Source organism: Hemitrygon akajei, chromosome 11, assembly GCF_048418815.1.
Source record: "Hemitrygon akajei chromosome 11, sHemAka1.3, whole genome shotgun sequence".
Taxonomy (NCBI): domain Eukaryota; kingdom Metazoa; phylum Chordata; class Chondrichthyes; order Myliobatiformes; family Dasyatidae; genus Hemitrygon; species Hemitrygon akajei.
In genome coordinates, this window is record NC_133134.1 from 172,240,671 (window position 1) to 172,268,402 (window position 27,732).

General features: G+C 44.1%; 1 protein-coding gene across 7 annotated transcripts in view; it reads left to right on the top strand.

Annotated features, from left to right (window-relative positions):
- chd6 (chromodomain helicase DNA binding protein 6) overlaps positions 1–27,732 on the top strand; it is a 350,247-nt gene that overhangs the window by 188,715 nt on the left and 133,800 nt on the right. For 6 of the 7 annotated variants that reach the window (XM_073062265.1, XM_073062264.1, XM_073062266.1 and 3 more), the window contains 5 exons: positions 2,362–2,514; positions 13,803–13,871; positions 19,697–19,752; positions 23,310–23,427; positions 25,683–25,769. In XM_073062265.1, the coding sequence (XP_072918366.1) occupies positions 2,362–2,514; positions 13,803–13,871; positions 19,697–19,752; positions 23,310–23,427; positions 25,683–25,769 (483 nt within the window). The remainder of the gene's footprint in view (positions 1–2,361; positions 2,515–13,802; positions 13,872–19,696; positions 19,753–23,309; positions 23,428–25,682; positions 25,770–27,732) is intronic. The other variant, XM_073062267.1, reaches the window with a different exon arrangement.

Below are 27,732 nucleotides of genomic sequence, written 5' to 3' on the forward strand. Positions count from 1 at the left end.
GGCCTTTCGCCTTACGAGGGTTCACTCTCTTTAAAGACAGTCTAACATCGGCCTCTGAGACAGAGATCACAGGGTCACCGGGTGCAGCAAGGATCTTCACAGCTGTACTTATGTTCTCCCTTTTAAAACAGGCAAAGCATTGAGTTCATCTGGTAGTGAAGTATTGCCATTCATGCTATTGGGTTTCGCTTTGTAGGACGTAATGTCTTGCAAACCCTGCCAAAGTTGTTGTACGTCCATTGTTGCCTCCATCCTCGTTCAAAGTTGTCTCTTTGCCCTTGAAATAGCCCTCTGCAAGTCATACCTGATTTTCTAGTACAGACCTGGAACGCCAGCGTTACATGCCACAGATCTAGCCTTCAGCAGGTAATGTACCTCATGGTTCATACACAGCTTTTGGTTTGGGAATATACAATAATTCTTTGTAGGCATACACTCATCCACATAGGTTTTAATGAAGTCGGTACCAATTACAGCATTCTCATCCAGATTCAAAGATGAATCCCTGACTACAGTCCACTTCACCGATTCAAAGCAGTCCTGTAAGCGCTCCTGTGCTTCCCTTGTCCATACCTTCTTGGTTCTCACTACTGGTGCTGCAGTTTTCAATCTCTGCCTGTACTCAGGGAGAAGTACAACCAGGTTATCACACTTCCTGAAGTGAGGGCATGGAATAGCACAGTAGTCATTCTTGATGATGGTGTAACAATGGTCCAGTATGTTGTTTCTTCTGGTATTACAAGTGATTGTTGATGGTAATTGCTTTTTCAGACTGGCCTGGTTAAAATCCCCCAAAACGATGATGAAGGCATTAGGGTGCGCTGTGCTGTGCATATTGACGCCATTGCTCAGATTACCTAAAGCCTGATTGACATTGGCCTGAGATGGAATGTATACCGCTATCAAAATGATCCTGGAAATCTCTGCAGTTTATAGGAAACCATGGGAGATTTACAGGAAAGTTTAAAAAAAATGCAATAGAATTTACATGAACCAAGATTGACATGGAGTACCAGCCTCATTAGCCAGGGCCCAGAATATAAGAGAAACAAGATAATGGTGTAACTTTATGAAACATCAGAGACTACTGTATACAATTCTGGTCACTACACTCTAGGAAGGATATGATTGTACTGAAAATTCACCAAGGTGTTGCCTGGGATGGAACAGTTGAGTTATGTGGAGAGGCTAGGTCAATCTTCCTTGGAGAAGAGGAGGCTTGGCAGACCTAATAGAGGCTTACAACATTTTGTAGGGAATAGATAATGGATAGTAAGAAACTTTCCCTCAAAACAGAGACATCTGAAACTGGACGGCATTGTGTAGGGTAAGAGGGGAAGAAATTTAGAGGGGATATAATGAGGAACTTTTTCACTCTGAGGTGGAATTTAGAATGCACTGTTTAAGTGGAGGTAATTGTCACACCATTTTTTGAAGGATCTAAATAAGCATGAAATCACCAATGCTTAGAGCACTAGGTATTGATAAATAGAATTAATATAGAAGTTCCTGAGTGGGCATCATAGACAGGATGGGCTGAAAGGCCTTTTCTGTGTTCTACGTACTGAAAGGAAAGGTTGGGATGGTGTGGAATGAGGACTGCGTGACCATCAAGCCTGAGTCAAGTATAGACCATTCGGGACCAGTGGCCTGCTGTGATACTGTCTGTATTCTCTGTATACCCAGCTTGTGTTGCACATTAGTGCAGCTGATGTATTCTGCGGTCATTTTGTTTAGGGAGAGGATTCAGTTAGATCAGTTATTACTGCTCTGACTTTGTCATTTTATCTCAAAAATCTGTACATTAGTTAACTGATGTATGTTTAATTGTGATATCTAATTGGAGAAGTTATTGATGCCAAAGTCATTAGATTGGAAACGGGGTTGGCAGTAGAGATGGTGAGCTGATGGGGGGGTGGGGTGGGGAAATCAAATTTCAGGCAGACGTCTTCATTACTAAACCTTCTGACCTCACGGTGTTTGTGTTTAGGAAGTTAGTTGAAGGGAGCAGTGTTTTTTCACTTCCCTAGTAACTTTCAAAGGATCTATTGTAGTAAGAAGACCAGCTAAAGTGAATACCCTTCCAAAGAAGCAGTCTGCTCTTAAAACTTTATAGACATTAAGAATGAAGTTGCAGAGATGGTAGAGGAATTATGGCTTTAGATAATTAGAATTCCTGTGGAGTGAATGGAAGCAGATTCTTGTCTCTCAGCAGCCAGCTAGGAGTCCGGGTCATTCAACACCGTGAATGAAATATTTTAGCATTGATCGAGCCTCCCTCCCAAGCTAAGCCTTGTTTAGCAGAGCTGTGACAGTTTGAGATGCTGTCTTAATGACGCCAGTTTCTTGTTTGTTTGGTAGAAGCGACGATCAGGCCGTCAAGTAAAACGAAGGAAGTACAATGAAGACTTGGACTTCAAAGTTGTCGATGATGCCGGTGAAACAATTGCTGTACTGGGAACAGGGCGGATTTCTCCGAACTCTGGCTCCTCACAGAAAGGAAACCAGACGACGGTAAGACGGTGAAGTTTAGAGCAGATAGGGATGTCACTAAATCGGTGAGCCACTTGGGGCAAATGTGGCCAATTTTTCAAGGATTCAAGCAAAGAGCACCAAGTTACATCAGAACTATATTGTGTGAGTTTGGAACACCATGTTTCCACTCTTGCTGTCTGTTAGTGTGGGGTGTGAGTCCTGATCTCTCCATTGAGGCACAGTATCAGGGTAGGGGTGCTCAGACAATCAAGTATGAAGATTTCTTCTGATAAGTACTTGAATTTGAAACAGGTGTTTCATAGATCTGTATTTTTGCTGATCAAATTACTCCACAGGAAAATATTTGAGCAGTTTTTCACATTGGATCTAGGGCTTTTATCTAACCAGACTATGGACTAACTGAGATGTTTTTAAACCAGTTTGTTGTGACTGAAGTTGGAAGGTGTAATCTGTGTTTCGAAAGCATTGTCAGTACTGTTCCTCCTGTGTAAAAGGAATGTTTGGCCAAGTGATCATATTGAATCACAAGGTAGCCCAGGTACCGTGTTTGATTTTGTTGTAGCCTCAGTGAATTGATGACTTTATAGCAAATGTGGTGTGAAGATTTCTGGCAGAATTCAAGGTGACTTGTTTGTTTATGTGGTGCTTGACACACAAAGTGGAATCATTGTGTGATTCTTAGGAAAACGCCAATTAGATTTAATTAGTTCAATGTGTGACTCAATGGTCTGTTATCTCCACAGCCTTGAATTTTTTTGGCACACTTTGACCACATTGAGCACTTGTTCATCTTGTGCTTATATCTTCTGCTTGAAATCAGTATTATTGTCTGTACGGTATTGGTTTATTATTGTCATGTGTACCAAGACACAGTGAAAAGCTAAATAGATCATTCCATACCTAATTACATCAAGGTAATAAAAGGAAAAGAGAATGCAGGATATTGTGTTACAGTGCAGGTAAACCAGTAAGTTGCAAGGGCCATAGCAAGGTAGAATGGGGGTTCAAAAATGTATCCGCTAGTACATGAGACATCCATTCAACAGTGAGATACAATCTGCCCTTGAGTCTCGTAGTACATGTTCTCAAGCTTTTGTATCTTCTGCCTCAAAGGGGAGAGAAGAGGAGAAAATGACTGGAGTGGGTGGATCCTTGATTACGTTGGCTTTTTCTTGAGGCAGAATCAGTTCAGGAGAGGCAGCTTTATGTGACGGACTGGGCCTCACTCACAACTCTGTAATCTACCAAGCTGTACTACATCCAGATGGGTCTAAAAGCCATTGTGTGGGTTTGAAAAAGACAGATTTCTGATCTTTCATATTGCTCTCTGTTGCTCAATGTAAATTCATTGAGCTCTTCAGCATGTAGCTTCTGGAATTCCCTTTCTAAAAGGCTTGGCTTTTTTACCTCTCTCGTCCTCAAAGTCACTACTCAACCAAATTCTTTGTCCCATCCTTGTAAATTTCAGCAGCTTGATGCCTAGACCTGTCTGGTTTCATCTCCGTCAGGTAATTCTCCCTCATTGAAGAGGTATGTAATTGTTTGTGATGTTGGGAGAGTGGATGGGTGAGGGGGATAAAGAGCTTGAGAATTAAGAGGGGAATGAATGCAGAGTGGACCAAAGGGAATGGGGATGAGCAGGGGTGGGGGGGGGGGTGGAAGAGGCCTGAAGGAGGAAGGACAGGACGGGGGATGATTCAAGGAAAGGGCCGAGGAAGAGGACATGAGCAAGATTATGTTTGAAGCAAGTCTGTGTGGCAGAATCCTCATCTCTAATCATCTGGGATCTTTTTGTCATTGGACCAAGAGTTATGTCTATGTGGTAGCCTATTGAGCCAGTCTGTGTTAACAAATTCATGCAGAGACATCTCCCAGTGTGTGGAGGCAAGTTATCAAGTCATACTCTCCTGGCTCAGAAGCAGGTGAGGATTTTGTTCAGAAACAAACTATTCATAAAAGTATAGTCCATATGATCATATGACATACAGTATGAACATATCTTTATATTCATGGAGCCATCAAACCAGTGCCACGTATTGAAACAATACATGTCTATGAAGTGTTTGAGAGGCTCTTAGAGGAGACGCAGGCTGTCAGTGTCCAGTGAGGACAGGGTCCTGGTTTGTGGTCCTTACTCAGTCTTTGTGGTGGCTGTGCACAGCTTCATTATGTCCCTCACCATACTTCCGAACCCTGGAAAGTGCCATGGAGAATATCATTCTTGTAGTGGTTTTGATACAGCTGTATAAACGGCCTGCTGGGCTGCTTCAGAGCATACTTCAGACTTAACCTCTATCTGTGGGACTGGACTCCCACTCCATCTGCTGCAAATGGCAGGATCTCCTGGTGGCCACCATTTCAGTTCGACTTCCATTCTCATTCTCATATGCCTGTCCATGGCTATCCTCTATGTCATGGTGAGGCTACAGCCAGCTTGGAGGAACAATACCTTCTGTTCCATCTGGATAACATCTAACCTGATGGCATGAACATCGATTTCTCAAAGTTATGGTAATTTCTCCCCCACTTCTCTTTTTCTCTTTTCCCATTCCCCATTCTCATTCTTCACTCACCATTTCTCTTCACCTGCCTGTTGTGTTCCTCTGGTTTCCCCCCCTTCCCTTTCTTCCATGGTCCACTATCCTTTTCTATGAGATTGCTGCTTCTTCAGCCCTTTACCTCTTCCATGTAATACCTCTCAGTTTCTCATATCATTTCCCCCACCCATGTTCGCCCCCCCCACCTGGCTTCACCTTTCACCTACCAACTTGTACTCCTTCCCACACCCCCCCAACCTCCTTATTCTGGTTTCTTACCCCCTTCCTTTCCAGTCCTGATGACTGGTCTCGGAGTGAAACAATGACTGTTTATTCCTCTCCGTAGATGCCACCTGACCTGAATTCCTTCAGCATTTTGTGTCTGTCTTAAATAGGGTTAAGGGTGTCAGATTTCCTTCCTCGATTGGCATTTCTCTATCAGATGAACAGTTTTATAATAACACTGATACTACTTTTTGCTTTAAATTTTAGATTATTTAAATCGCCCCAGCTGCTGATTTAAGCTCGTCCTCAGTTTAATACTGCAGGTCTTTGGAAGCAACAGTATTTTTATTAGAGCAGTGAGCTGAGGGAATTGAACATAGTAATGCTTCATATTCCAGCCGTATTTGATCACCATGTCCCTGATTTTGAAATGCAAACACCGGAATCCACAGCGTTATTGCAGCTTACCGGGGGGTGTTAGTTAAATGTAGCTTGTAATTCTTTGCCTGAAGGTGACCAAGGAGTGATCTCATTGAGGAGTTTGGACACTGAGCATAAGAAAAGAGGAGCAGGATAAGGCCAATTGAGTTCCACCATTCAGTATGATCTGCCCAGGCCTCCTCTCCTTTTCAGCACCAGTTCCCCAATATCACGATTTGATAAGGTAGAGTGAGAGAAATTATTTCCTTTGAGGGCGTGACTGTTAATTAGAATCCAGGATTGAAATGGAGAAACAGTTGGGATGAAATTGTCAAAAGGCGAATAAATATCAATCAGCCATGATTTCATTAAATGGCAGAGATGGACGGAAATGCCTGCTCCTACCCAGTGTTCTTACACTTAGACCCATAGTCTCCTTTGCCAAATCCAGTACCTAGTGCTGTGCTTTGTGTTTCATTCAAGTGAGGAGAGAGACAATGCTCCATCCATGTTAGAATGGCACGGTAGTGTAGCAGTTAGTGTAACACTATTACAGTGTCAGTGACTTGGGTTCAATTCCCACTGTTATCTGTAAGGAGCTTGCATGTTCCTTCTGTAACTGCATGGTTTCCACAGGGTGCTCTGGTTTCTTCCCACTTTCCAAAGGTGTACTGGATAGTAGGTTAATTGGGCGATGTGGGCTCATTGGGCTGGAAGGGCCATTTAGTGTGTTGTATCTCTAAATCAATTAAAAATGTTGTGGCCACTCCACCTGCAATGTCTAGTGCCTGTGTGAGGAGAGATTGGTGATTAGCACCAGGGAGGTTATAAGCTTCAGGTCTATTAAAGCAGTAGTCCCCAACCACCAGGCTGCGGACCGGTACTGGGCCGTGAGGAAATGATATGATTTGGTGATATGAAACGATGTGAATCAGCTGCACCTTTCCTCATCCCTTGACACGCCCACTGTTGAACGCACGCGAGGTCATTACCCATGTGAGGTCATCAGTTGGTCATTAACCTACAACTGCTTGATGAGTAAAAACAAATGTCGCTTGAGAGTTTCTTTGGAAGAGGTGGTAGGGGACATAAAAGGCCAAACGATGATGATAATGCAGAGACAGCTGAGGCCAAGACTGCAAAAAAAGGAAAGCTTCCTTCAACAGAAAATACGACAAGTCGTACATAAAATATGGCTTTAATGCGACTGGTGACTCACACGCTCCAAGCCCCCTGTGTGTGATATGTGGAGACAAGCTGTCCAATGAGGCAATGAAGCCCTCAAAACTGCTTCGGCACCTTGAGTCCAAGCACCCTGCACTTAAAGGCAAACCCGTTGAGTTTTTTGGGCGGAAAAAGCGTGAACAAGCGGGACAGAAGCAAGTGCTGAGAGCCGCCATCTCCACAAATGCTGCTGCTCTTAGTGGTTAGCCGTATTGCTAAGGCTAAGAAGCCTTTCACTGTTGGTGAAGAATTTTTTTCTGCTTGCTGCCAAGGACATGTGCCGTACTGTTGGGAGAAGCTGCAGCTAACAAGATGGCTCAGGTTTCTCTTTCAGCTACGACAGGTTCAAGGAGAATTGATGACATAGCGGAGGACATCGAAGCACAGCTGTTGGAATGGCTTAACAAGTCACCATGGTATGCTATCCAGGTCGACAAGTCTACCAATGTTGACAACAAGGCAATTCTGCTGGTTCATGTGTGGTATATATTTCAAGCTGATGGGCATGAGGATATGTTGTGTGCACTGCCGCTGTCAACTAACACAACTAGGGCAGAGCTATTCAAGTCTTTGAATGACTACATGTCAGGCAAACTGGACTAGTCATTCTGTGTTGGAATATGCGCAGACGGGGCTGCAGCTATGACTGGACGGCTGTCTGGTTTCACTACCCGAGTAAAAGAGGTTGCTCCTGAATGCCAGTCTACAACACTGTGTCATACACAGGGAAATGCTGGCTAGCCGAAAAATGTCACCTGATCTTAACAGCGTATTGAGTGACGTTGTTGAAGTTATCAATCACATCAAAGCAAAAGCCCTTAACTCACGTCTGTTTGAGCAGCTTTGTGAGGAAATGGATGCAGAGCACAAACGCCTTCTCGTACACACTGAAGTCAGGTGGCTGTCGGGGGGAGAGCCCTGGCCAGGGTTTTTGAGTTAAGAGAGCTGCCACAGAGATTTCTTTCAGGAAAAAAGTCACCACTGGCAGCACACTTCAGTGACGAGAAGTGGATAGCAAAACTTGCTTATATGTGTGGCATCTTCAACCTGCTCAATGAACTCAATTTGTCACTTTAGAGGAGAATGGCAACTGTCTTCAAGTTGGCAGATAAAGTGTCTGCTTTCAAAGCCAAACTGGAACTATGGGGTCGGCGAGTGGACAGGGGCATATTTGACATGTTCCCAATGTTAGCTGGGATTTTGGGAGAGACTGAGGCTGCACCATCCTTCTCACAGCTTCTAATGCAAGGGCTGAAAAGTATGTTTGACATAACATCTTTGCCGGCATTCTGGATCAAAGTCAAGGCTGAATATCCTGAGATGGCCATGAAAGCACTGATAATGTTGCTTCCATTTCCAACATTATTTCTCTGCGAAGTGGGGTTTTCTGCAATGAATGCAACAAAAACTAAATTGCGGAATAGACTGGACATAAGGAATCCCCTTCAAGTATCGCTGTCTCCCATCACCCCTCAATGGGACCGTCTTGTTCCAGGGAAACAAGCCCAGGGCTCCCACTGATTCAGCGATATTGGTGTGTTGCAACAATTTTATATGTTCATACAAGGAAAATATGCGCTGTGTGTTTAATATCCAAATGTTACTTAAAATGTTATGATGCTATTGACTTATAAGTGAATTATAATTGACTTATCACTATATACATGCGAGGAAAATATGAGCTGTGTGTTTAATATTAAATTCGTTAGATAAACACTTTTAGAAATGAAATTGAGTGTAATAGCCACTTATAAGTGACTTAGAGTTGACTTATCACCTATATTTCGGTTGTGATGAACCTGCCACCCGCTCCCCCCCCACCCCAGTTGGCTGGTCTGCAAGAATATTGTCAATATTGCAAAAAAAAAAGGTTGGTGACCCCTGTATTAAAGATCAACTTTATTCACTATATACACAGTGGTATGCAAAGGTTTGGGCACCCTCTGGTCAAAATTTCTGTTACTGTCAATAGCTAAGCGAGTAAAAGATGACATGATTTCCAAAAGGCATAAAGTTAAAGATGACACATTTCTTTAATATATTAAGCAAGACACTACCAGCCTCCCTCCCCCCTCCGATCCCATCTCTCATCCATGCCGGGTCTTTACCATTCCCTCTGACCTTCAACTCTCTGAGGCAGAGCGCTCTGTCCTCAGTAAGGGCCTCACTTTTGTCCCCCTTCGCCCACACCTCAGTGAGTTCCGCATACGGCATGATGCTGAACTCTTCTTCCGCCGGCTCTGTCTCCGAGCTTACTTCTTTGGCAAGGACTCTCCTACCCCCACCGATGACCCCTTCTCCCATCTTCAACCCTCCTCCTCTTCATGGACACCCTGCTCTGGATCTCTTTATTGCTAATTGCCGACAGGATATCAACAGTCTCAACTTCACCACACCCTGTTCCAATTCCAACCTCACTCCTTCTGAACGCTCTGCTCTCCGCTCCCTCCGCACCAATCCCAACCTCACTATAAAACCTGTTGATAAGGGGGGAACTGTTGTTGTCTGGCGTACTGACCTCTACCTGGCCGAGGCACAGCGACAACTCTCTGATACTTCCTCTTATTTACCCCTTGATCATGACCCCACTAAGGAGCACCAGGCCATTGTCTCCTATACCATCACCAACCTTATCAGCTCTGGGGATCTCCCATCCATTGCCACCAACCTCATAGTTCCCACATCCCGCAGTTCCCGTTTCTACCTCCTACCCAAGATCCACAAACCTGCCTGTCCAGGTAGACCCATTGGCTCAGCTTGCTCCTGCCCCACCGAACTCATTTCTGCATACCTTGACACTGTTTTATGCCCCCTTGTTCAATACCTTCCCACCTATGTTCGTGACACTTTTCACGCTTTGAATTTTTTCAATGATTTTAAGTTCCCTGGGCCCCACTGCCTTATTTTCACCATGGACGTCCAGTCCCTATATACCTCCATCCCCCCTCAGGAAGGTCTCAAAGCTCTCTGCTTCTGTTTGGATTCCAGACCTAACCAATTCCCCTCTACCACCACTCTCCTCTGTCTAGCAGAATTAGTTCTTACTCTCAATAATTTTTCCTTTGGCTCCTCCCACTTCCTCCAAACCAAGGGTGTCGCCATGGGCACCCACATGAGTCCCAGTTATGCCTGCCTTTTTGTTGGCTTTGTGTGAACAGTCCATGTTCCAAGCCTATACGGATATCCATCCCCCTCTTTTCCTTCGCTACATCGACGACTGCATTGGTGCTGCCTCCTGCACGCATGCTGAGCTCGTTGACTTCATTAACTTTACCTCCAACTTTCACCCTGCCCTCAAATTTACCTGGTCTATTTCTGACACCTCCCTCCCCTTTCTTGATCTTTCTGTCTCCATCTCTGGAGACGGCCTATCTACTGATATCTACTATAAGCCTACAGACTCTCACAGCTACCTGGACTATTCCTCTTCCCACCCTGTCTCTTGCAAAAATGCTATCCCCGTCTCACAATTCCTCTGTCTCCGCCGCATCTGCTCTCAGGATGAGGCTTTTCATTCCAGGACGAAGGAGATGTTTTCCTTTTTTAAACAAAGGGGTTTCCCTTCTTCCACCATCAACTCTGCTCTCAAACGCATCTCTCCCATTTCCCGCACATCTCCTCTCACCCCATCCGCCCACCACCCCACTCGGGATAGGGTCCCCTTTGTCCTCACCTACCACCCCACCAGCCTCCGGATCCAACGTATAATTCTCCGTAACTTCCGCCACCTCCAACAGGATCCCACTACCAAGCACATCTTCCCCCCCCCCTCCCCTTCTGCTTTCCGCAGGGATCGCTCCCTACGCAACTCCCTTGTCCGTTCATCCCCCCACCCCATCCCTTCCCACCGATCTCCCTCCTGGCACTTATCCTTGCAAGCGGAACAAGTGCTATACCTGCCCTTACACTTCCTCCCTCACCACCATTCAGGGCCCCAGACAGTCCTTCCAGGTGAGGCGACACTTCACCTGTGAGTCGGCTGGTGTGGTATACTGCGTCCGGTGCTCCCGGTGTGGCCTTTTATATATTGGTGAGACCCGACGCAGACTGGGAGACCATTTCGCTGAACACCTACGCTCTGTCCGCCAGAGAAAGCAGGATCTCCCAGTGGCCACACATTTTAATTCCGCATCCCATTCCCATTCTGATATGTCTATCCATGGCCTCCTGTACTGTCAAAATGAATCCAAACTCAGGTTGGAGGAACAACACCTTATATACCGGCTGGGTAGCCTCCAACCTGATGGCATGAACATTGACTTCTCTAACTTCCGTTAATGCCCCTCCTCCCCTTCTAACCCCATCCCTAATATATTTAGGTTTTTTCCCCCCCCTCCCTTTTTTCTTTCTCTCTCTGCCCGTCACTCTGCTTGTTCTCCATCTCCCTCTGGTGCTCCCCTCCCCCTTTCTTTCTCCTTAGGCCTCCTGTCCCATGATCCTTTCCCTTCTCCAGCTCTGTATCCCTTTTGCCAATCACCTTTCTGGCTCTCAGCTTCACCCCACCTCCTCCGGTCTTCTCCTATCATTTTGCATTTCCCCCTCCCCCGCCTTTCAAATCTCTTACAATCTTTCCTTTCAGTTAGTCCTGACGAAGGGTCTCGGCCCAAAATGTCTACTGCGCTTCTCCCTATAGATGCTGCCTGGCCTGCTGCGTTCCACCAGCATTTTCTGTGCGTTACTTTTTTATTTCCATCTTTTACAGTTACAAAATAATAAAAAAGGAAAAGGGTCTGAAGCAAAAGTTTGGGCACCCTACACTTAGTATCACCCCCTTTGGCAAGTATCGCAGCTCGTAAACGCTTTCTGTAGCCAGCTAAGAGTCTTTCAATTCTTGTTTGGGGGATTTTCGCCTATTCTTCCTTGCAAAAGGCTTCTAGTTCTGTGAGATTCTTGGGCCGTCTTGCATGCAGTGCTCTTTTGAGGTCTGTACACAGATTTTCGATGATGTTTAGGTTGGGAGACTGTGAGGACCATGGCAAACCCTTCAGCTTGCGCCTCTTGAGGTAGTCCATTATGGATTTTGAGGTGTGTTTAGGATCATTATCCTGTTGTAGAAGCCATCCTCTTTTCATCTTCAGCTTATTTACAGACACTGTGATGTTTGCTTCTAGAATTTGCTGGTATTTAATTGAATTCATTCTTCCCTCTAGCAGTGAAATGTTTCCCGTGCCACTGGCTGCAACACAAGCCCAAAGCATGATCGATCCACCCCCATGCTTAACAGTTGGAGAGGTGTTCCTTTCATGAAATTCTGCACCCTTTTTTCTCCAAACATACCTTTGCTTATTGCAGCCAAAAAGTTCTATTTTAACTTCAGTCTACAGGACTTGTTCCCAAAATGCATCAGGCTTGTTTAGATGTTCCTTTGCAAACTTCTGACGCTGAATTTTGTGGTGAGGACTCGGGAAGCGTTTTCTTCTGATGGCTCTTTAATGCAGGTCATATTTGTTCAGGTGTCGCTGCACAGTAGAACAGTGCACCACCACTCCAGAGTCTGCAAAATCTTCCTGAAGGTCTTTTGCAGTCAAGCGGGGGTTTTGATTTACCTTTCTAGCAATCCTATGAAGAGTTCTCTCGGAAAGTTTTCTTGGTCTTCCAGAACTCAGCTTGACCTCCGCCATTCCTGTTAACTGTCATTTCTTAATTACATTACCAACTGAGGAATCGGCTACCTGAAAATGCTTTGCTATCTTCTTATAGCCTTCTCCTGCTTTGTGGGCATAATTTATTTTAATTTTCAGAGTGCTAGGCAGCTGCTTAGAGGAGCCCATGGCTGCTGATTGTTGGGACAAGGTTTGAGGAGTCAGGGTATTTATAAAGCTTTGAAATTTGCATTACCTGGCCTTTCCTAATGATGACTGTGAACAAGCCATAGCCCTAACAAGCTAATTAAGGTCTGAGACCTTGGTAAAAGTTATCTGAGAGCTCAAATCTCTTCGGGTGACCATACTTTTGCATGGTGCTCCTTTTCTTTTTTTCACTCTAAAATTGTACAAAACAAAAATAATACACTAATCTTGCTTAAAATGTTGAAAAGAATGTTTGATCTTTAGCTTTATGACTTTTGGAGATCAGTTCATCTTTTTTTTACTGAGTTAAGTATTGTATGTAATTAGTTTTGCTACAACAAGTGTATGGGACATTGGAAAAAAGTTGAATTTCCCCATGGGGATGAATAAAGTATCTATCTATCTATCTATCTACTCACTTAACTATTCACAGTAACAGAAATTTTAACCAGGGGTCCCCAAACTTTTGCATGCCACTGTACATTTACACTGTTAGGAATTTGCTACATTAATCTAATGACTCTCTCTCTCTCTCTCTCTACATCTCCCTTTTTCTATTGTTTCTTGTGCTATTACATTGTAATCCTTGCTTCTCTTGCGCGCTTCTACCCACTTTGCTTCTGCCCCTTGTGCCTCCCTTGTTCGTGTTCCCCCCCACCCACCCTACTTCTGTTTCCTCCTCGCTTGTTGCTCCCAGTTGCCCACGTTCACAGCACCTCTCTCTTCCCCACTCACACCCTGCTATTCCATTTAGTCTTCAGTCTTCCTTCATCCTAACTATACGGTTCCTTCCTTTCTTGGTTCCCTTCCCCACCCACACCCTGCTACCCCATTTAGTCTTCAGTCTTCCTTCATCCTAACTATACGGTTCCTTCCTTTCTTGGTTCCCTTCCCCACCCACACCCTGCTACCCCATTTAGTCTTCAGTCTTCCTTCATCCTAACTATACGGTTCCTTCCTTTCTTGGTTCCCTTCCCCACCCACACCCTGCTACCCCATTTAGTCTTCAGTCTTTCTTCATCCTAACTATACGGTTCCTTCCTTTCTTGGTATCCTGCCCACGAGCGTGGAACATTGTGCATCATTGATCATACTGTTTTCTTTATTGTAGGAAAGTCAGGAGGAGGATGAGTCTGCTGTCATTGAGAAGATTCTGGCTCAGCGAATAACACAGAGAGAGGTGAGACAATCTGCGTAAAGGGATAAATGGCAGTCAGGGCAGGGCTCCACTTACACTTTATTAGTTTCTTATTCCTGCGGAATCCTCTGACTGAAGATTATGGTTTACCAGTGCACATACTTAAATCCATAATGATTTTACTGACATGGTGCTATAACTTGCTGGCACAGGAATGGTGCTAAACTGGATTAACATGTATCTCCCGTTTTGTCCAGGAAATAAAGCCCTGCTTCTGTTCCCACTGCATCTAAACAGGAGTGTGAAGCTGCGCAGATGGTGGAAGGGTCTGGAAAGATCATGGAATGATCTGATAAGGAGTTTAATAATCTGTGAAAACATCCTAGATGTTTCTACGTTGGGGCTCCATGGCAGTGTAGCGGTTAGCACAACACTATTGCCGTTTGGGGCATCGGAGTTTGGAGGTTAATTCCGGCACCGTGCATGTGTTTCCTTCAGGTGCTCCGGTCCAAAGATGTAGTGGTTAGTAAGCTAATTGGTTCAAAGGTCAAGTTTAATGTCAGAGAAATGTATACAATATACATCCTGAAATGCTTTTCCTTTGCAAAATATCCATGAAAACAGATAAGTGCTCCAAAGAATGAACTACAGTTAAATGTGAGAACCCCAAAGTTCCTCCTCCCCCATGCATAAGCGGCAGTAGACAACGATACCCCCTCCCCCAGCAGCAAAAATTAACGTGCATCGGTACAATCACTGAGCCCAAGCGTGTGCTGAGTGATAGCAAAGACACAGACCTTTCAGTTACCCCAAAAGCTTTGCATTTCATCTGAATTCGACCACCCCACCCACAGGTTCTCTCTCCCCCGGCAAGGGAGAGGGACATGTCCCCCATTTTCACAGCGAGCAGGAGACATAACAACTTCCTGCTGATTTACGATCTTAAAAGTCCATTTCGTCGCTTTTATCAAACTCTGTGTCTGAAGATCACAAAGACCTTGAGTCTTCAGGCCCACAGCAAAAGATTTTCCGGCCTCCCCGACGACACATGAGTCTCCGGCTGTGACACCGACCCTCGATCCACCCGTCTCCAGAGCCCCGAGATCTTAGGCTCCCGAACACAGTCAAGATTCTCAGGCCAAACCCTTTGCATGTCAAATAGCGGCCAGTCGTGGAACCCCGAGGAAGGGTCCCATTCTCACAAAGAACTGAAGCCTGCAGTCTTCAAAAGAACCCTGAAAGGGGAAAAAAGGGAGCTGCTTCCGAAGATGCAAGCAAAGGAGTTGCCGTTAGGTGCCATCATTCCTCCTAAGCTCCACCCCCATCATTATAATTGTCCTGTGATTAGGCCAGGGTGAAATTGGCAGGTTGCTGGGTGGGTGCGGCTTGTTGGGACATAAGTATAGGGCCAACCTGGGTGGTCCATTCTGTTCAACTTTGAAGTGGTAAGCTTGTGAAGAGATTTCTCTGCCTGTAGAGAAATGCTTGGACTCCACTGATGAATTGAATCAGGTTTATTATCACTGATGTACAGTATGACATGAAATTTGTTGTTTTGCAGCAGCACTGCAGTGCAAAACATAAAAATTACTGTAAGTCACAATAAGAAATATGTAGAAATTAAATAGTGCAAAAGAGAGCAAATTAATGAGGTAATGTTCATGGACAGAAGTCTAAAGTGTAGAACATAGAGTGTGTACCTCCTTCCTAATGGTAGTAATGAGAAGAGGGCATGTCCTGGATGGTCAGGGTTCTTAACCTTAACTTGATAATCAGGTGGAAATAATTAAAATATAAAAAGAGAGAAGGTGTGGGGTAGATGCTTCCACTCTGGGATGAGCAGAAGACAGCCATAAAAATTCCAAAGGAAATCAGGATAAATTTCAGTTTCTGGTGTGGTGACAAAGTGAATCTCGATACCACAGTTGGAGTAAAAGACAGAAATGTGTTTAAAGGAAACTGATAAACTCACAAGGGAGAAAGGAATAGGCCAGGCTAATGGGGTAAATACTGTGGGGTGGAAAAAGATTTGTATTGATCATAAACATTGGCAAATTGTAGTGCATGCTATCTATCACAGTATTATTATGGTACTGTATGAGAGTCGTCGATTGGTCATAATTTTCTTGCTCTAGTTTGTCAACATCTTGGATCACTCTCTGTGTAATTGTGTTTGATGTGTCATCCGTTCTTATCCTATCACACTTTTGTGAAACATCTTTAGGATATTTGTTTATTTTAAATTTAGAAATACAGCAAAGTAACAGGCCCTTCCAACCCAATAATCCTGCATCACCCAATTACTCCCATGTGACGTAGAATCAGATGATGTAGAATCCTTCAGGATAGAATTAAGAAACTACAAGAGTAAAAAGACCCTGATGAGAGTTGAATACGGGCCCCAAACAATAGCCAGGATGTGGGATATAAATTTCAATGGGAAGTAGAAGAAGCCTGTAATGTTAAGAAAGAAGAGAGATAAAAGAGAGAAAACTATAGGCCAGTTAGCCTGACTTCAGTGATTGGGAAAGATGTCCCTTAATAATTGTGAAGTCCATTGTTAAGGATGAGGTTTTGGGGTATTTGGAGACACATCATAAAGTAGGCCAAAGTCAGCATTGCTTCCTTAAGGGGAAATCTTCCCTGACAAATCTGTTGGAACTATTTGAGGAAATAACAAGCTGGATAGGCAAAGGAAAGTCAACGGATGTTGTATACTCGGATTTTCTGAAGGCCATTGACAAGGTGCCACACATGAGACTGTTAACAGGAAAGATATTAACATGGATAGAAGATTAGCTGACTGACAGGAGGCAAATAATCGGAATAAAGGAGGCCTTTTCTAGTTGGCTCCTAGTGACTCGAGGTGCTCCCCAGGGGTCGGTATTGGGGCCGTTTCTTTTCACATTATATGTCAACAATTTGGATGATGGAATTGATGGCTTTGTGGTGAAGTTTGCAGGTGATACAAAGATAGGTGGAGAGACAAGTAATGTTGAGGAAGCAGGGAGTCTGCAGAAGGACTTGGACATATTGAGAGAATGGGCAAAGAAGTGGCAGATGAAATATAGTGTAGGTATGTGTATGATCATGTACTTTGATAGAAGGAATAAAGGTGTATACTATTTTCTAGATGTGGAGAAAATTCAAAAATCGGATGTGCAAAGGGACTTTGGAGTCCTTGTGCAGGATTCTCTAAAGGTTAACTTGCAGATAGGGAGGACAAACATAATGGTAGCAGGACAACCAAGAATGTGATGCTGAGGCTTTATTAGGCATTGGTCAGACTGCAGTTGGAGTATTGTGAGCCATTTGGCTCCATATCTAAGAAAAGATGTGTACTGGAGAGGGTCCAGAGAAGGTTCACAAGAATGATTCTGGGAATGAAAGGGTTAATGTATGATGAGAGTTTGTCTCTGAGCCTGCACTTGTTGATCTTCAGAAGAATGAGGGGTAATGTCGTTGAAACCTCCTGAATATTGAAAGTCTTAGAGTGGATGTGGAGAGGATGGTTCCTTTAGTTGGTGAGTCTGTGACCAGAGGGCACAGCCTCAGAATAGAAGGACGTCCATTTAGAAAAAAGATGAGGAGGAATTTCTTTATCTGGAGGGTGGTGTATCTGTGGAATTCATTGCCATGGATGGTTGTGGAGGCAAAGGCATTGAGTATATTTAAAGTGGAAGTTGATTGGATTTTGGTTAGGGCGTCAAAGGTTATGGGGAGAAGTTAGGAGAATGGAGTTGGGTATGATATAATTCAGCCATGACAGGCCGAGCTGGCTTATTCTGCTCCTGATGTCTTGTGGTCTTATGGACCAATTAGCCTATTAACTTGTACATCTTTGGAATGTGTGAGGAAACTTGTGCCTGGAGGAAATGCACACAGCACACAGAACATACAAATTGTGCAGAAACTCACCATTTAGCCCAGCCAGTCCGTATCATGTTTATGCTCCACCAGAGTCTTCTGTCAGGTTTTTCAGCTAAATCCAGCAACACTATCCTTGTTTCCCACCTCCCTCCTATATATGTTCAGCCTCCCCTTAAATCTATCCTGCACAATTCCTTGTGGAGTTCTAGGTGGAATTTCTGAAGTTAAAGGAGTTGGATAATGATAAGTTAGAGTCGTAGAACACCACAGCACAGAAACAGGCCCTTCACTCCATCTACTGCATTGACCTACACCCGGCCAAAGCCCTCCATACCCCTCCCATCCATGTACTTATCCAAACTTCTCTTAAACATTGAAATTGAACCCACATCCACCACTTCCAGTGGTGGCTTGTTCCACACTTTGAATAAAGAAAGGTTCTTAAACCTTTCACCCTTAACCGATGACTTCTACTTGTTGAAGGTTCACTGAATGGTAATTCTGAATGAGGTTGCGGGATTTGCCAATTGAAGTGAACACAATGTACATGGACAGTGGGATTTATAAGATGAGATAAAACTTTATTTATCCTATAGGAAATTATTGGTACAAGGTTTCTCAGTCAGAAATATATACTTTAAAATACAAAATGTAAGCCTTGAAGTACAAAAAAAATACAAAATGTGCATGAAAAAGTTATGGTGCAAAATACAGATGTGCAATGAAACCATATACTTGAGGAGGGGAAATTGTAGAGTCTTATAGGCACAGGGAGAAAGGATCTCCCGTGGCGTTCAGTGGTGCACCTCGGTGGAATCAGTCTGTTACTAAAGATGCTCCTCTGTTTGTCCAATATGTCATGGAGAGTGTGAAAGGGATTTTCCATAACGCTCCGTAGCTTCTGCAGCATCCTCCTCTCAGGCACAACCATCAGGGAATTCAGCTCCACCCCCAGAACAGAACCAGCCTTCCTGACAAGCTTATCCATCTTCTTGACATCAGCTGTTCTCACCCTGCTGCCCCAGCAGGCTATGGCACAGAATCGAATGCCACCCACCACTGAGTCGTCGAACATCTGCAGCAGAGAACTGCAGACGTTGAATGACCAGAGCCTCCTCAGGAAGTACAGTCGGCTCTGTTCTTCCTTGTACAGAGCCCCTGTATCTTTAGTCCAGTCCAGTTTATTGCCCAGGTGAGTTTCCAGATTATTGTAGTCCCAGATGACTTCCACATTAGTTCCCTTGATGGAGATGGGAATGTTATGAAGTCCCACTAAGGGTGTTTTCACTTTCCTGAAGTCTATCACCAACTCCTTTGTTTTAGTGATGATGAGCTGCAGGTGATTCACTTAAAGAAAGTTGTGCACCACTATTCTGTACTCAGCCTCTTGACCCTGGTTGATACAGCCCACTACTGCTAAAAACTTCTGCAGGTGGCAGAACTCCAAGTTGTATCTGAAGTCCGAGGTGCAGATGGTGAACAGTCCCATGCTGCTAACCACAGCATCTGATACACAGCTCTGCAATCTCACATTATGTGGCCGTCTGGACAGGTAGTCTGTCTGTAATCCAGAACACTGGTGGGACATCCACCTACATCTCTGTGAGTGAAGAGAACTCAGGCTGTACTGATAAAAATCATGAATTTAATGTAAATGTTCATATGTGAGGCAAAGCAGGAAGGGTTTTTGTTGATTTGATGTTCAAGTGGAACTTGAGAGGGTGAAGTGTAGAAGGCATCAGTATTGTAAAAGATGTGTTGCTGCTAATTTAGTGCTTCGTAAATTATACTCTTTAGATGATTAGTTCATCGCCTTTCTGAACAAGAATGGAGGGTTAAGAGTAAAGGTAATTGTGTAGAATTCTGGAGGGGGGTGACATGAACAGACTGGGTGTGGCTTATATTGAAATCTCTGAGACAAGAAACAGTGTGCTGAGCACTGAACAATTAAATAACTTTTTTCCTTCGTTCACTTCAGCTATTTTGTGTTTCAACAGACCCCTGATGGGACCACACAGGAGGTGGAAGAATTCTATGTCAAATACAGGAATTAGTAAGTATTGAGGGTATTTTCTTCTAATTGTGTTCTGCTGAGACTCCTCTGCAGTCTTGATGCAAAGTTTGGCTTGGACATCTTGGTTTAGTCCTCATCAACATATCTAGCCCTTGAAGAGAAGATGGTAGAATGGTGTTTGGTAGGCAAAGCAAAATAGAGCAGAAAGACTTTGTTGCAAAATTATTCTGTAATCTATGTTCACCAGACGCTGAGTCCTTGAATTTTCTGTCATAGAATATGTAAGTTTTTTCCTGCTTTTTATACCAGGGAGACATTTTCAGCCAATGAGAGGAGTTATTAGGCAGCTCTTCAAAGAGTTGGTGCGTGTACAACAGGCTGAATGGTCATCTGCTGTGTCTACACTTCCCTGCTTTCTTTTAGTTGTTTCCCTTTCAGTGTATTCCATTTTTGAAAGGTAATTTTACTGTTTCCATAATAGCCTTTCAAATGAAAATACTTCTGATGCTGGGAAAGTGGATGAAGGCAAAGCAGTAGAAGTAGTCTACATGAACTTTAGTAAGGCATTTGACAAGGCCCTGTATGGGAGGTTAGTCAAGAAGGTTCAGTCACTCGGCATTCAAGATGAAGTAGTACATTGGATTAGACATTTTGGCTTTGTGGGAGAAGCCAGAGAGAGGTAGTAGATGGTTGTCTCTCTATGGGAGGCCTGTGATTAGTGGAATGCTGCAGGGATCAGTGCTGGGTCTGTTGTTTTTCATCCATAATCAATGATCTGGATGATATTGTGGTCAACTGGATCAGCAAATTTGCAGGTGACACCAAGATCGGAGGTGTAGTGGACAGTGAGGAAGGTTATCATGGTTTGCAGAGGGATCTGCATCAGCTGGAAAAATGGGCTGAAAAATGCAGATGGAATGTAATGCAACTAAGTGTGAAGTTTTGTACTTCGGTACGACCAACCAGAGTAGATCTTACCCAGTGAATGGTAGGACACTGAGGAGTGTGGTGGAACAAAAAGTTCTGGGAGTACAGGTCCATAATTCATTGAAAGTGGCATCACAAGTAGACAGGGCCATAAATGAAGCTTTTGGCACATTGGCCTTCATAAATCAATGTACAGGTGGCCCTCATTTTTCGAGCGTTCGCTTTACGACAGCTCGCTGTTACAAAAGACCTACGTTAGTATGTGTTTTCGCTAACCAAAGAGGATTTTAGCTTTTACGAAAAATAGACGACAGCTTTATACGTGTGTTTACTCTGAGAAAGACTACCATGACCGTGAAACCTTGGGCAGGCAGTTGTGTGCGCATGCGCATACGTGCTGATTTTTTTTCTCCGAAATCGATTTTGGCTCGCTGTCTTCCTGATTTTGATAAGTATAACTGCACCGTACATGCAATATTTCTACTTTATATAGGCTGTATATTTATCATATCATTCCTGCTTTTGCTATATGTTCATGTTATTTTAGGTTTTAAGTGTTATTTGGTTTGATTTAGTAGGTTATTTTTTAGGTCAGGGAACGCTCAAAAATTTTCCCTGTATAAATTAATTGTAATTGCTTCTTCGCTTTACAACATTTCGGCTTACGAACGGTTTCGTTGGAACGCTGTACCTTCGGGTAGTGGGGGAAACCTGTATTGAATAAGGAGATGGGATGTAGATACAGGCATAGATGTTGGTAAGGCTTAACTTGGAGTATTGTATGCAATTTGGTCACTTGTGCACAGGTAAGATGTAAGTAAGGTTGAAAGAGTACAGAGAAAGTTTACAAGGATGTTCCCGGGTCTGGAGGACCTGAATTATAAGGTAAGATTGAATAGGTTAGGACTGCATTCGTTAGACCATAGACGATTGAGAGAAGATTTGATAGAGGTATACAAAAATATGAGTGGTATAGTTAGGGCAAATGCAAGCAGGCTTTTTCCACTGAGGTCAAGTGAAACTACAACCAGAGACCATAGCTTAAGGTGAAATGTTTAAGGGGAACATGAGGAGAAACTTTTTCACTCAGAGGGTCGTGAGACTGTGGAATGAACTGCCAGCACAAGTGATGCATATGAGCTTGATTTCAACATTTAAGAGAAGTTTGGATAGGTACATGGATAATAGGGATATGGAGGGCTATGGTCCATTTACAGATTGTTGGAAGTAGGCATTTAAATTGTCTTGGCATGGACTAGATGGGCTGAAGGGCCTGTTTTTGTACTGTGCTTCTATATGACTCTGAGACTTAAAACCAATGAGAGCCCATGTTGCAGTACCTTTGGGATATCTTCAAGGTTAACTTAGTATACACATAGGTTTGTCATAGAATCATAGAATTCTACAGCATGAAAACAGGCTATTTGGCCTATCTTGTGCACATTGACAAATGATAAGCCTTCTGTATTAATTCCATCCCTCAGCAGTTTGTGACTTTCTATATCTCAGTGATCCTGCTGCTCATTCTGGCATTAAATGTGTCTGTGATGATGAACTCTCTTGGACACTACATTCATTCCCTGGATAAATAAGAGCTCCCTTCACCTCCCCTCTAACTTTCCTCCCCCACTTACCTCTAGTTTTATCTACCCTGATATGAAGAAAGGTTTCCTGCAGTCTACCCTATGTCATAGAGTAAGCGCTCCTAACCTTTTTAATGCTGTGGACCCTTGGAATTCTGTGGATCCCAGGTTGGGAGCCCCTATCTTACAGTCACAGAAAAGGGCCCTTTGGCCCACCTAGTAGTAGGCAGCTGTCGATCCCAGGGGATCATGGGTTTGTGCCTCTGGTGGACTTGTCCTCTCCAGAGTGTAAGCCTGGGCAGGAAGATTTGAAGAACTGGCTGTTGCCCATGCAGTGGGTTCCCCCTCTCCACGTCACTGATGTAGTCCAAGGGAAGGGTAAGCGTTGATACAGCTTGGCACCAGTGTCATCACAGAGGTTGCCAGAGTGAAGGTGTAAACAGCACCAAACTGCCTGAGGATCCCCAGCTCTGGATTTTTCCTCGGGGTTTACTCCCGAAGCCTTTTCCATGGGTGGATATGACAGCAAAGCAATGAAGGTTTAAAATCAGAGTTTTCCTGCTCCTAGGCTGGTTGCTGTCCAAGGCTGATGAGCCCTTGGTTTTGTGGTGCCAGTGATCCACCTTTGCCCCTTCTCATGTCAGTAAAAACAGTTCTGCCAGGCCTAGTAGCTGAGCCACACATAAAGGCCAAGAGTTGGACTTAGTTGTCAGAGGCCGTTAGAGTCGCACACCATTTGGAACACTTTATAGGTACTGGGAGCTTATCCCCACTACCACCCCCGGCTATGACAACCTTAGGCCCAGCTAGTCCATGCTGTACTATTAACCTGCACCTTGGACCATAGCCCTCCATACCCCTCCCATCCATGTACTAATTTTCTATTAAGTGTTGAAATCGACCCCACATCCACCAGTTGCACTGTCAGCTCGTTCTGTACTCTCACCATGCCCTCATATTTTTATGTTCCCTCTTAACCTACACTCCAGGGTGAAGAGAGCTGGCCTCTTCAGTCTCCCCTCATAACTGAAATGTTGCACTTTGCTTTCCTAAGTGAATGTATTACAAAGTGCGTATATGTTTCAGCTCGTACCTGCACTGTAAATGGGCCACGGTGGAGGAGCTGCAGAAGGATAAAAGGATTCACCAGAAGATCAAGCGTTTCAGAGCCAAGCAGGCACAGATGAAGAATCTTTTTGTTGAGGTAAGGAGGAAGATTGGTGGTCGTCAGGTGGTTTAGGATGTGTATATGTGGATTTCATTTTCACGTATGACTGTGGAGGCCAGCTCATTGAGTGTATTTAAAGTAGGTTCCTGATAAGTCAGGGTGTAAAGGTAATAGGGAAAAGGCAAGAGAAAGGGGATTGAGACAGATAATAAATCAGCTGTGATGGAATGGCAGAACAGACTCAATGGGCTGAATGGCCCAATTCTGCTCATATGTTTTATGGTGAACTGGAGGTTTATCAGGCTGTCTGATTTGTTAATGTACAAGGAGGATAGAAAGGATCTGGGCCCAGGGTTCTGATGTGATCACAAATGACAATAGCTCATTGACTGCAGCTTCCCATGTTTTGACTGCAGTGGGTCACAGCCCACACCATGACAGTTGCCTTGCTGAAACTTCTGCAACAGTGCCTGAAGTTTAGGCTGAAACTGTGGAGTGAAGACCCTCCCGAAAGGTGTTCCCTCGGTCTGCTGCTGGAGCTGGTGTTGTCTATACCACTTCAACTGCTACATTGCCATAACCGTGGAGCTTGTGGTTCTGGACAGCTTGGCATCAATTCCCAAAGCTTCCACTGGATTCTTCACATAAACTCCCTCCTTCTCTGCTGTGACTTTGGAAGCTAATGAAGAAAATGGCCCAGTGTGTAGTGGTTAGTGCAATGCTGACGTAGGTTGGAGTGTTCCAGAATTCAACTCCTTCAGCATATGTAAGGAGTTTGTACATTCTCCCTGTGAACCATGCAGGTTTCCTCTGGGTGCTCATCCCACAATCCAGAGACATACCAGTTAGTCAGTTAATTAGTCGTTGTAAATTGTCCTGTAATATGCCAGTGTTAAATACATGGGTTGCTGGGTGGTGTGGCTCATTGTTCTGTACATATCTCTAAATCAATAAAAATTTTAAAAGCCTGCATGAGAGTATGGGGTCACACAGCACCAACACAGGCCACTCAGCCTCCCTGTCCAAGCTGACTGTCAGGTTCCTGTCTATTAAACTCAGCACTTGCTCTGAGGCCTAATGTGCCCTGGTGATTCCTGAAGTACCCATCACTACCGCCCAATCAGACAGTGTGTTCCAGACTGCAACCACCCTGTAGTGGAAAAATTCTTTTATCAGATCTCTTCTAAACTTCCTATTCCGTATCCTAAGCCTGTGCCCTCTCGCCTCATTTCTGCACAGGTACCAAAACTTGTGTTTCCTAGAATTTAGAATGATTGAAGTTTTCCAGCATTACAGTAGCTGGGGCAGGTAGAGTGAAACGGTTCCTTCTGCTTTGGACAGCTTGGACTTGCTATAGTTCAAAGCTAGGTCTTTCAGTACTGAAGCAAGGAAGATCTGCACACTAGGAAATCTGAGATTTTCGTTTACTTGTGAACAGCAGTATATTGAGGGATACACAATTTCTGGCTGATGGAACAGTTTAAATTAGCATTGTGGTTGGCACAGACGTTACAGGTTGAAAGCCTGTTCTGTGCTGTACTGTTCTAATAATTACATTTGTACAGGGTGTTGTTGCAGTTACACTGAGTAGGGTACTGGAGTAGTTGGGTTTCTCCACTTTATCCTGACCTTCTCCCCATGCCTCTCGATGAAGGGTTTCGACTCAAAACATTGAAGTTCCTTTCTCCTCCATAGATTCTCCTTGACCTGCTGATTTTTTTCAACAGGCCATTTGTTGCTTTGTTAAATACTGATCATGGTCTTGTACTTGCTACAAACTTTGAAATTGCTCTGAAAATAACCCCCCCCCCCCCCCCCCCGCCGCCCCCAGCTGTCTGAAGCAATAGAACTTTCCGACACAATGCTGGGTCAATGAAGTAGAGTCACACTGTCACACTGCACAGAAACAGGCCAAGTCGGTCCAGGCTGACAAGATTCCCATTTGTCTGATATCCCTGAAAACTTTCCTGTCTTACGTGGCGGCTGTGTGTGTGTGTGTGTGTGTGTGTGAGACCCGGGTCTCCAGTCTGTGTCCACATGAGTGGGGGTCTGTGCTGATATGTGACCTGTATCCCTGATCATTTTTCTCTACTTCACCCCAACCCACACCTCAAGCCCTTAAGTATCCTGCCTGATATCTATCTGTGGCATCACTGTTAGTCACCAGCACCATTCACTTTGACACTGGGATACTGGCTGGCTCAATGTACCAGATGGGGTGAAGGTGACATGGTACTTTCTTGGGTAGCTGTGATATTAGACTGTTTGCATCTTCTATGTTCTCCACACAGCCTGACGAGGAGCCCTTTAATCCAGATTATGTCGAGGTTGACCGAATCTTGGATGTAGCACATACAATAGACTCTGAAACGTCCGAGGTAAGTACATTCCTGGTACTTGGAAGGTTATAAAGAAATCTATTAAATGCACTGCAATGGTAAAGGGGGAAACTGTTCATGAAATCCAGAAAAATCTTTAACTCAGAGCGAGTTGTTTTGAAGTGTAACCAGAAAGTTCTTCCCCCACAGAAACAACAATACAAACTCACAACTCTGTGTGCTGGGAGAGTCGATTCAAGCTATGGACAGTCCACTCGACCCCATAAAGCTGTGTCGATCCTGATGCCTCTTTATATTAAATGTCCTCATCCTGTATATCAGCCATATCCCTCCATTCCCTTCACATAGACATGTCACATCTTTATAAACTTCACCAAACTGCCTGATTCCACCACTATCCCTAGTAACTCATTCCAGGCACCTGCCATTCTGACAGACAGACATACTTTATTGATCCCGAGGGAAATTGGGTTTCGTTACAGCCGCAGCAACCAACAATAGTGAAGAAATATAGCAATATAAAACCATAAATAATTAAATAATAATAAGTTAATCATGCCAAGTGGAAATAAAGTCCAGGACCAGCCTATTGGCTCAGGGTGTCTGACACTCCGAGGGAGGAGTTGTAAAGTTTGATGGCCACAGGTAGGAATGACTTCCTATGACGCTCAGTGTTACATCTTGGTGGAATGAGTCTCTGGCTGAATGTACTCCTGTGCCTAACCAGTACATTATGGAGTGGATGGGAGCCATTGTCCAAGATGGCATGCAACTTGGACAGCATCCTCTTTTCAGACACCACCGTCAGAGAGTCCAGTTCCACCCCCACAACATCACTGGCCTTACGAATGAGTTTGTTGATTCTGTTGGTGTCTGCTACCCTCAGCCTGCTGCCCCAGCACACAATAGCAAACATGATAGCACTGGCCACCACAGCCTCATAGAACATCCTCAGCATTGTCCAGCAGATGTTAAAGGACCTCAGTCTCAGGAAATAGAGACGGCTCTGACCCTTCTTGTAGACAGCCTCAGTGTTCTTTGACCAGTCCAGTTTATTGTCCATTCGTATCCCCAGGTATTTGTAATCCTCCACCATGTCCACACTGACCCCTTGGATGGAAACAGGGGTCACCGGTGCCTTAGCCCTCCTCAGGTCCACCACCAGCTCCTTAGTCTTTTTCACATTAAGCTGCCGATGATTCTGCTCGCATTAGGGTTAGGGCATTCTCTGTGCAAAACAAACAATGCTGTGCATGCAGTCTTGCATGCTCCTATTTTCTTACAAAAATGTATTTCATCCTGTTTCGCTGCATTCACTTTCCTCTGCCACATCTGTCCTGGTTTCCTGCCTTATTACTGTCCTCCTCACTGTTTGTCACATTTCAGCTATCATTCATGTATAATCTTTAAAATCGTATCATATGTAGGTTTCTTTGACCTGTGTGAATAATATTATAAAGGTTATGGCAATTATACAGTTCCTTAAACCCTTCCTACATTGCAATTAGTATGCTGCTTAAAACCCACCTTGTTGACAAAGTGTTGTCTCAGTCCTCCCGACTTTACTTGACCCAGTACTCATTACATATCTGAGACAGTCTTGCCCCTTACTCCTTACTTTTCATATATTAATGTGTTGTACAAAATAATCAAAAATAGACATGTCTTTGAGAATCATTGTTCATTTTTGCATTGCAATTCCCATACTCAGCGTGCATAGGGTCACCAGAATGATAGCAAAGCTCGAGTCATTGAAGAAAACAATTCTGTAAAATTGTGTTTGTATTGTTACATATCCCGTAACTGGATCACTTACCAGCAAAGATAGAGAGGTCCACTGAAGTCTGATGGTACCATTTTTAAACGTTTTTATTGATAAAGGGGCACAAAAGTAAGGTTAATACAACCATTTAGATAACATACGTTGTCAATACTCAATCTAAAGCGCAGGTATAGTAATAATCAATCAGAAATAAGCTCTATTGTTGTCTAGGGGAGAATA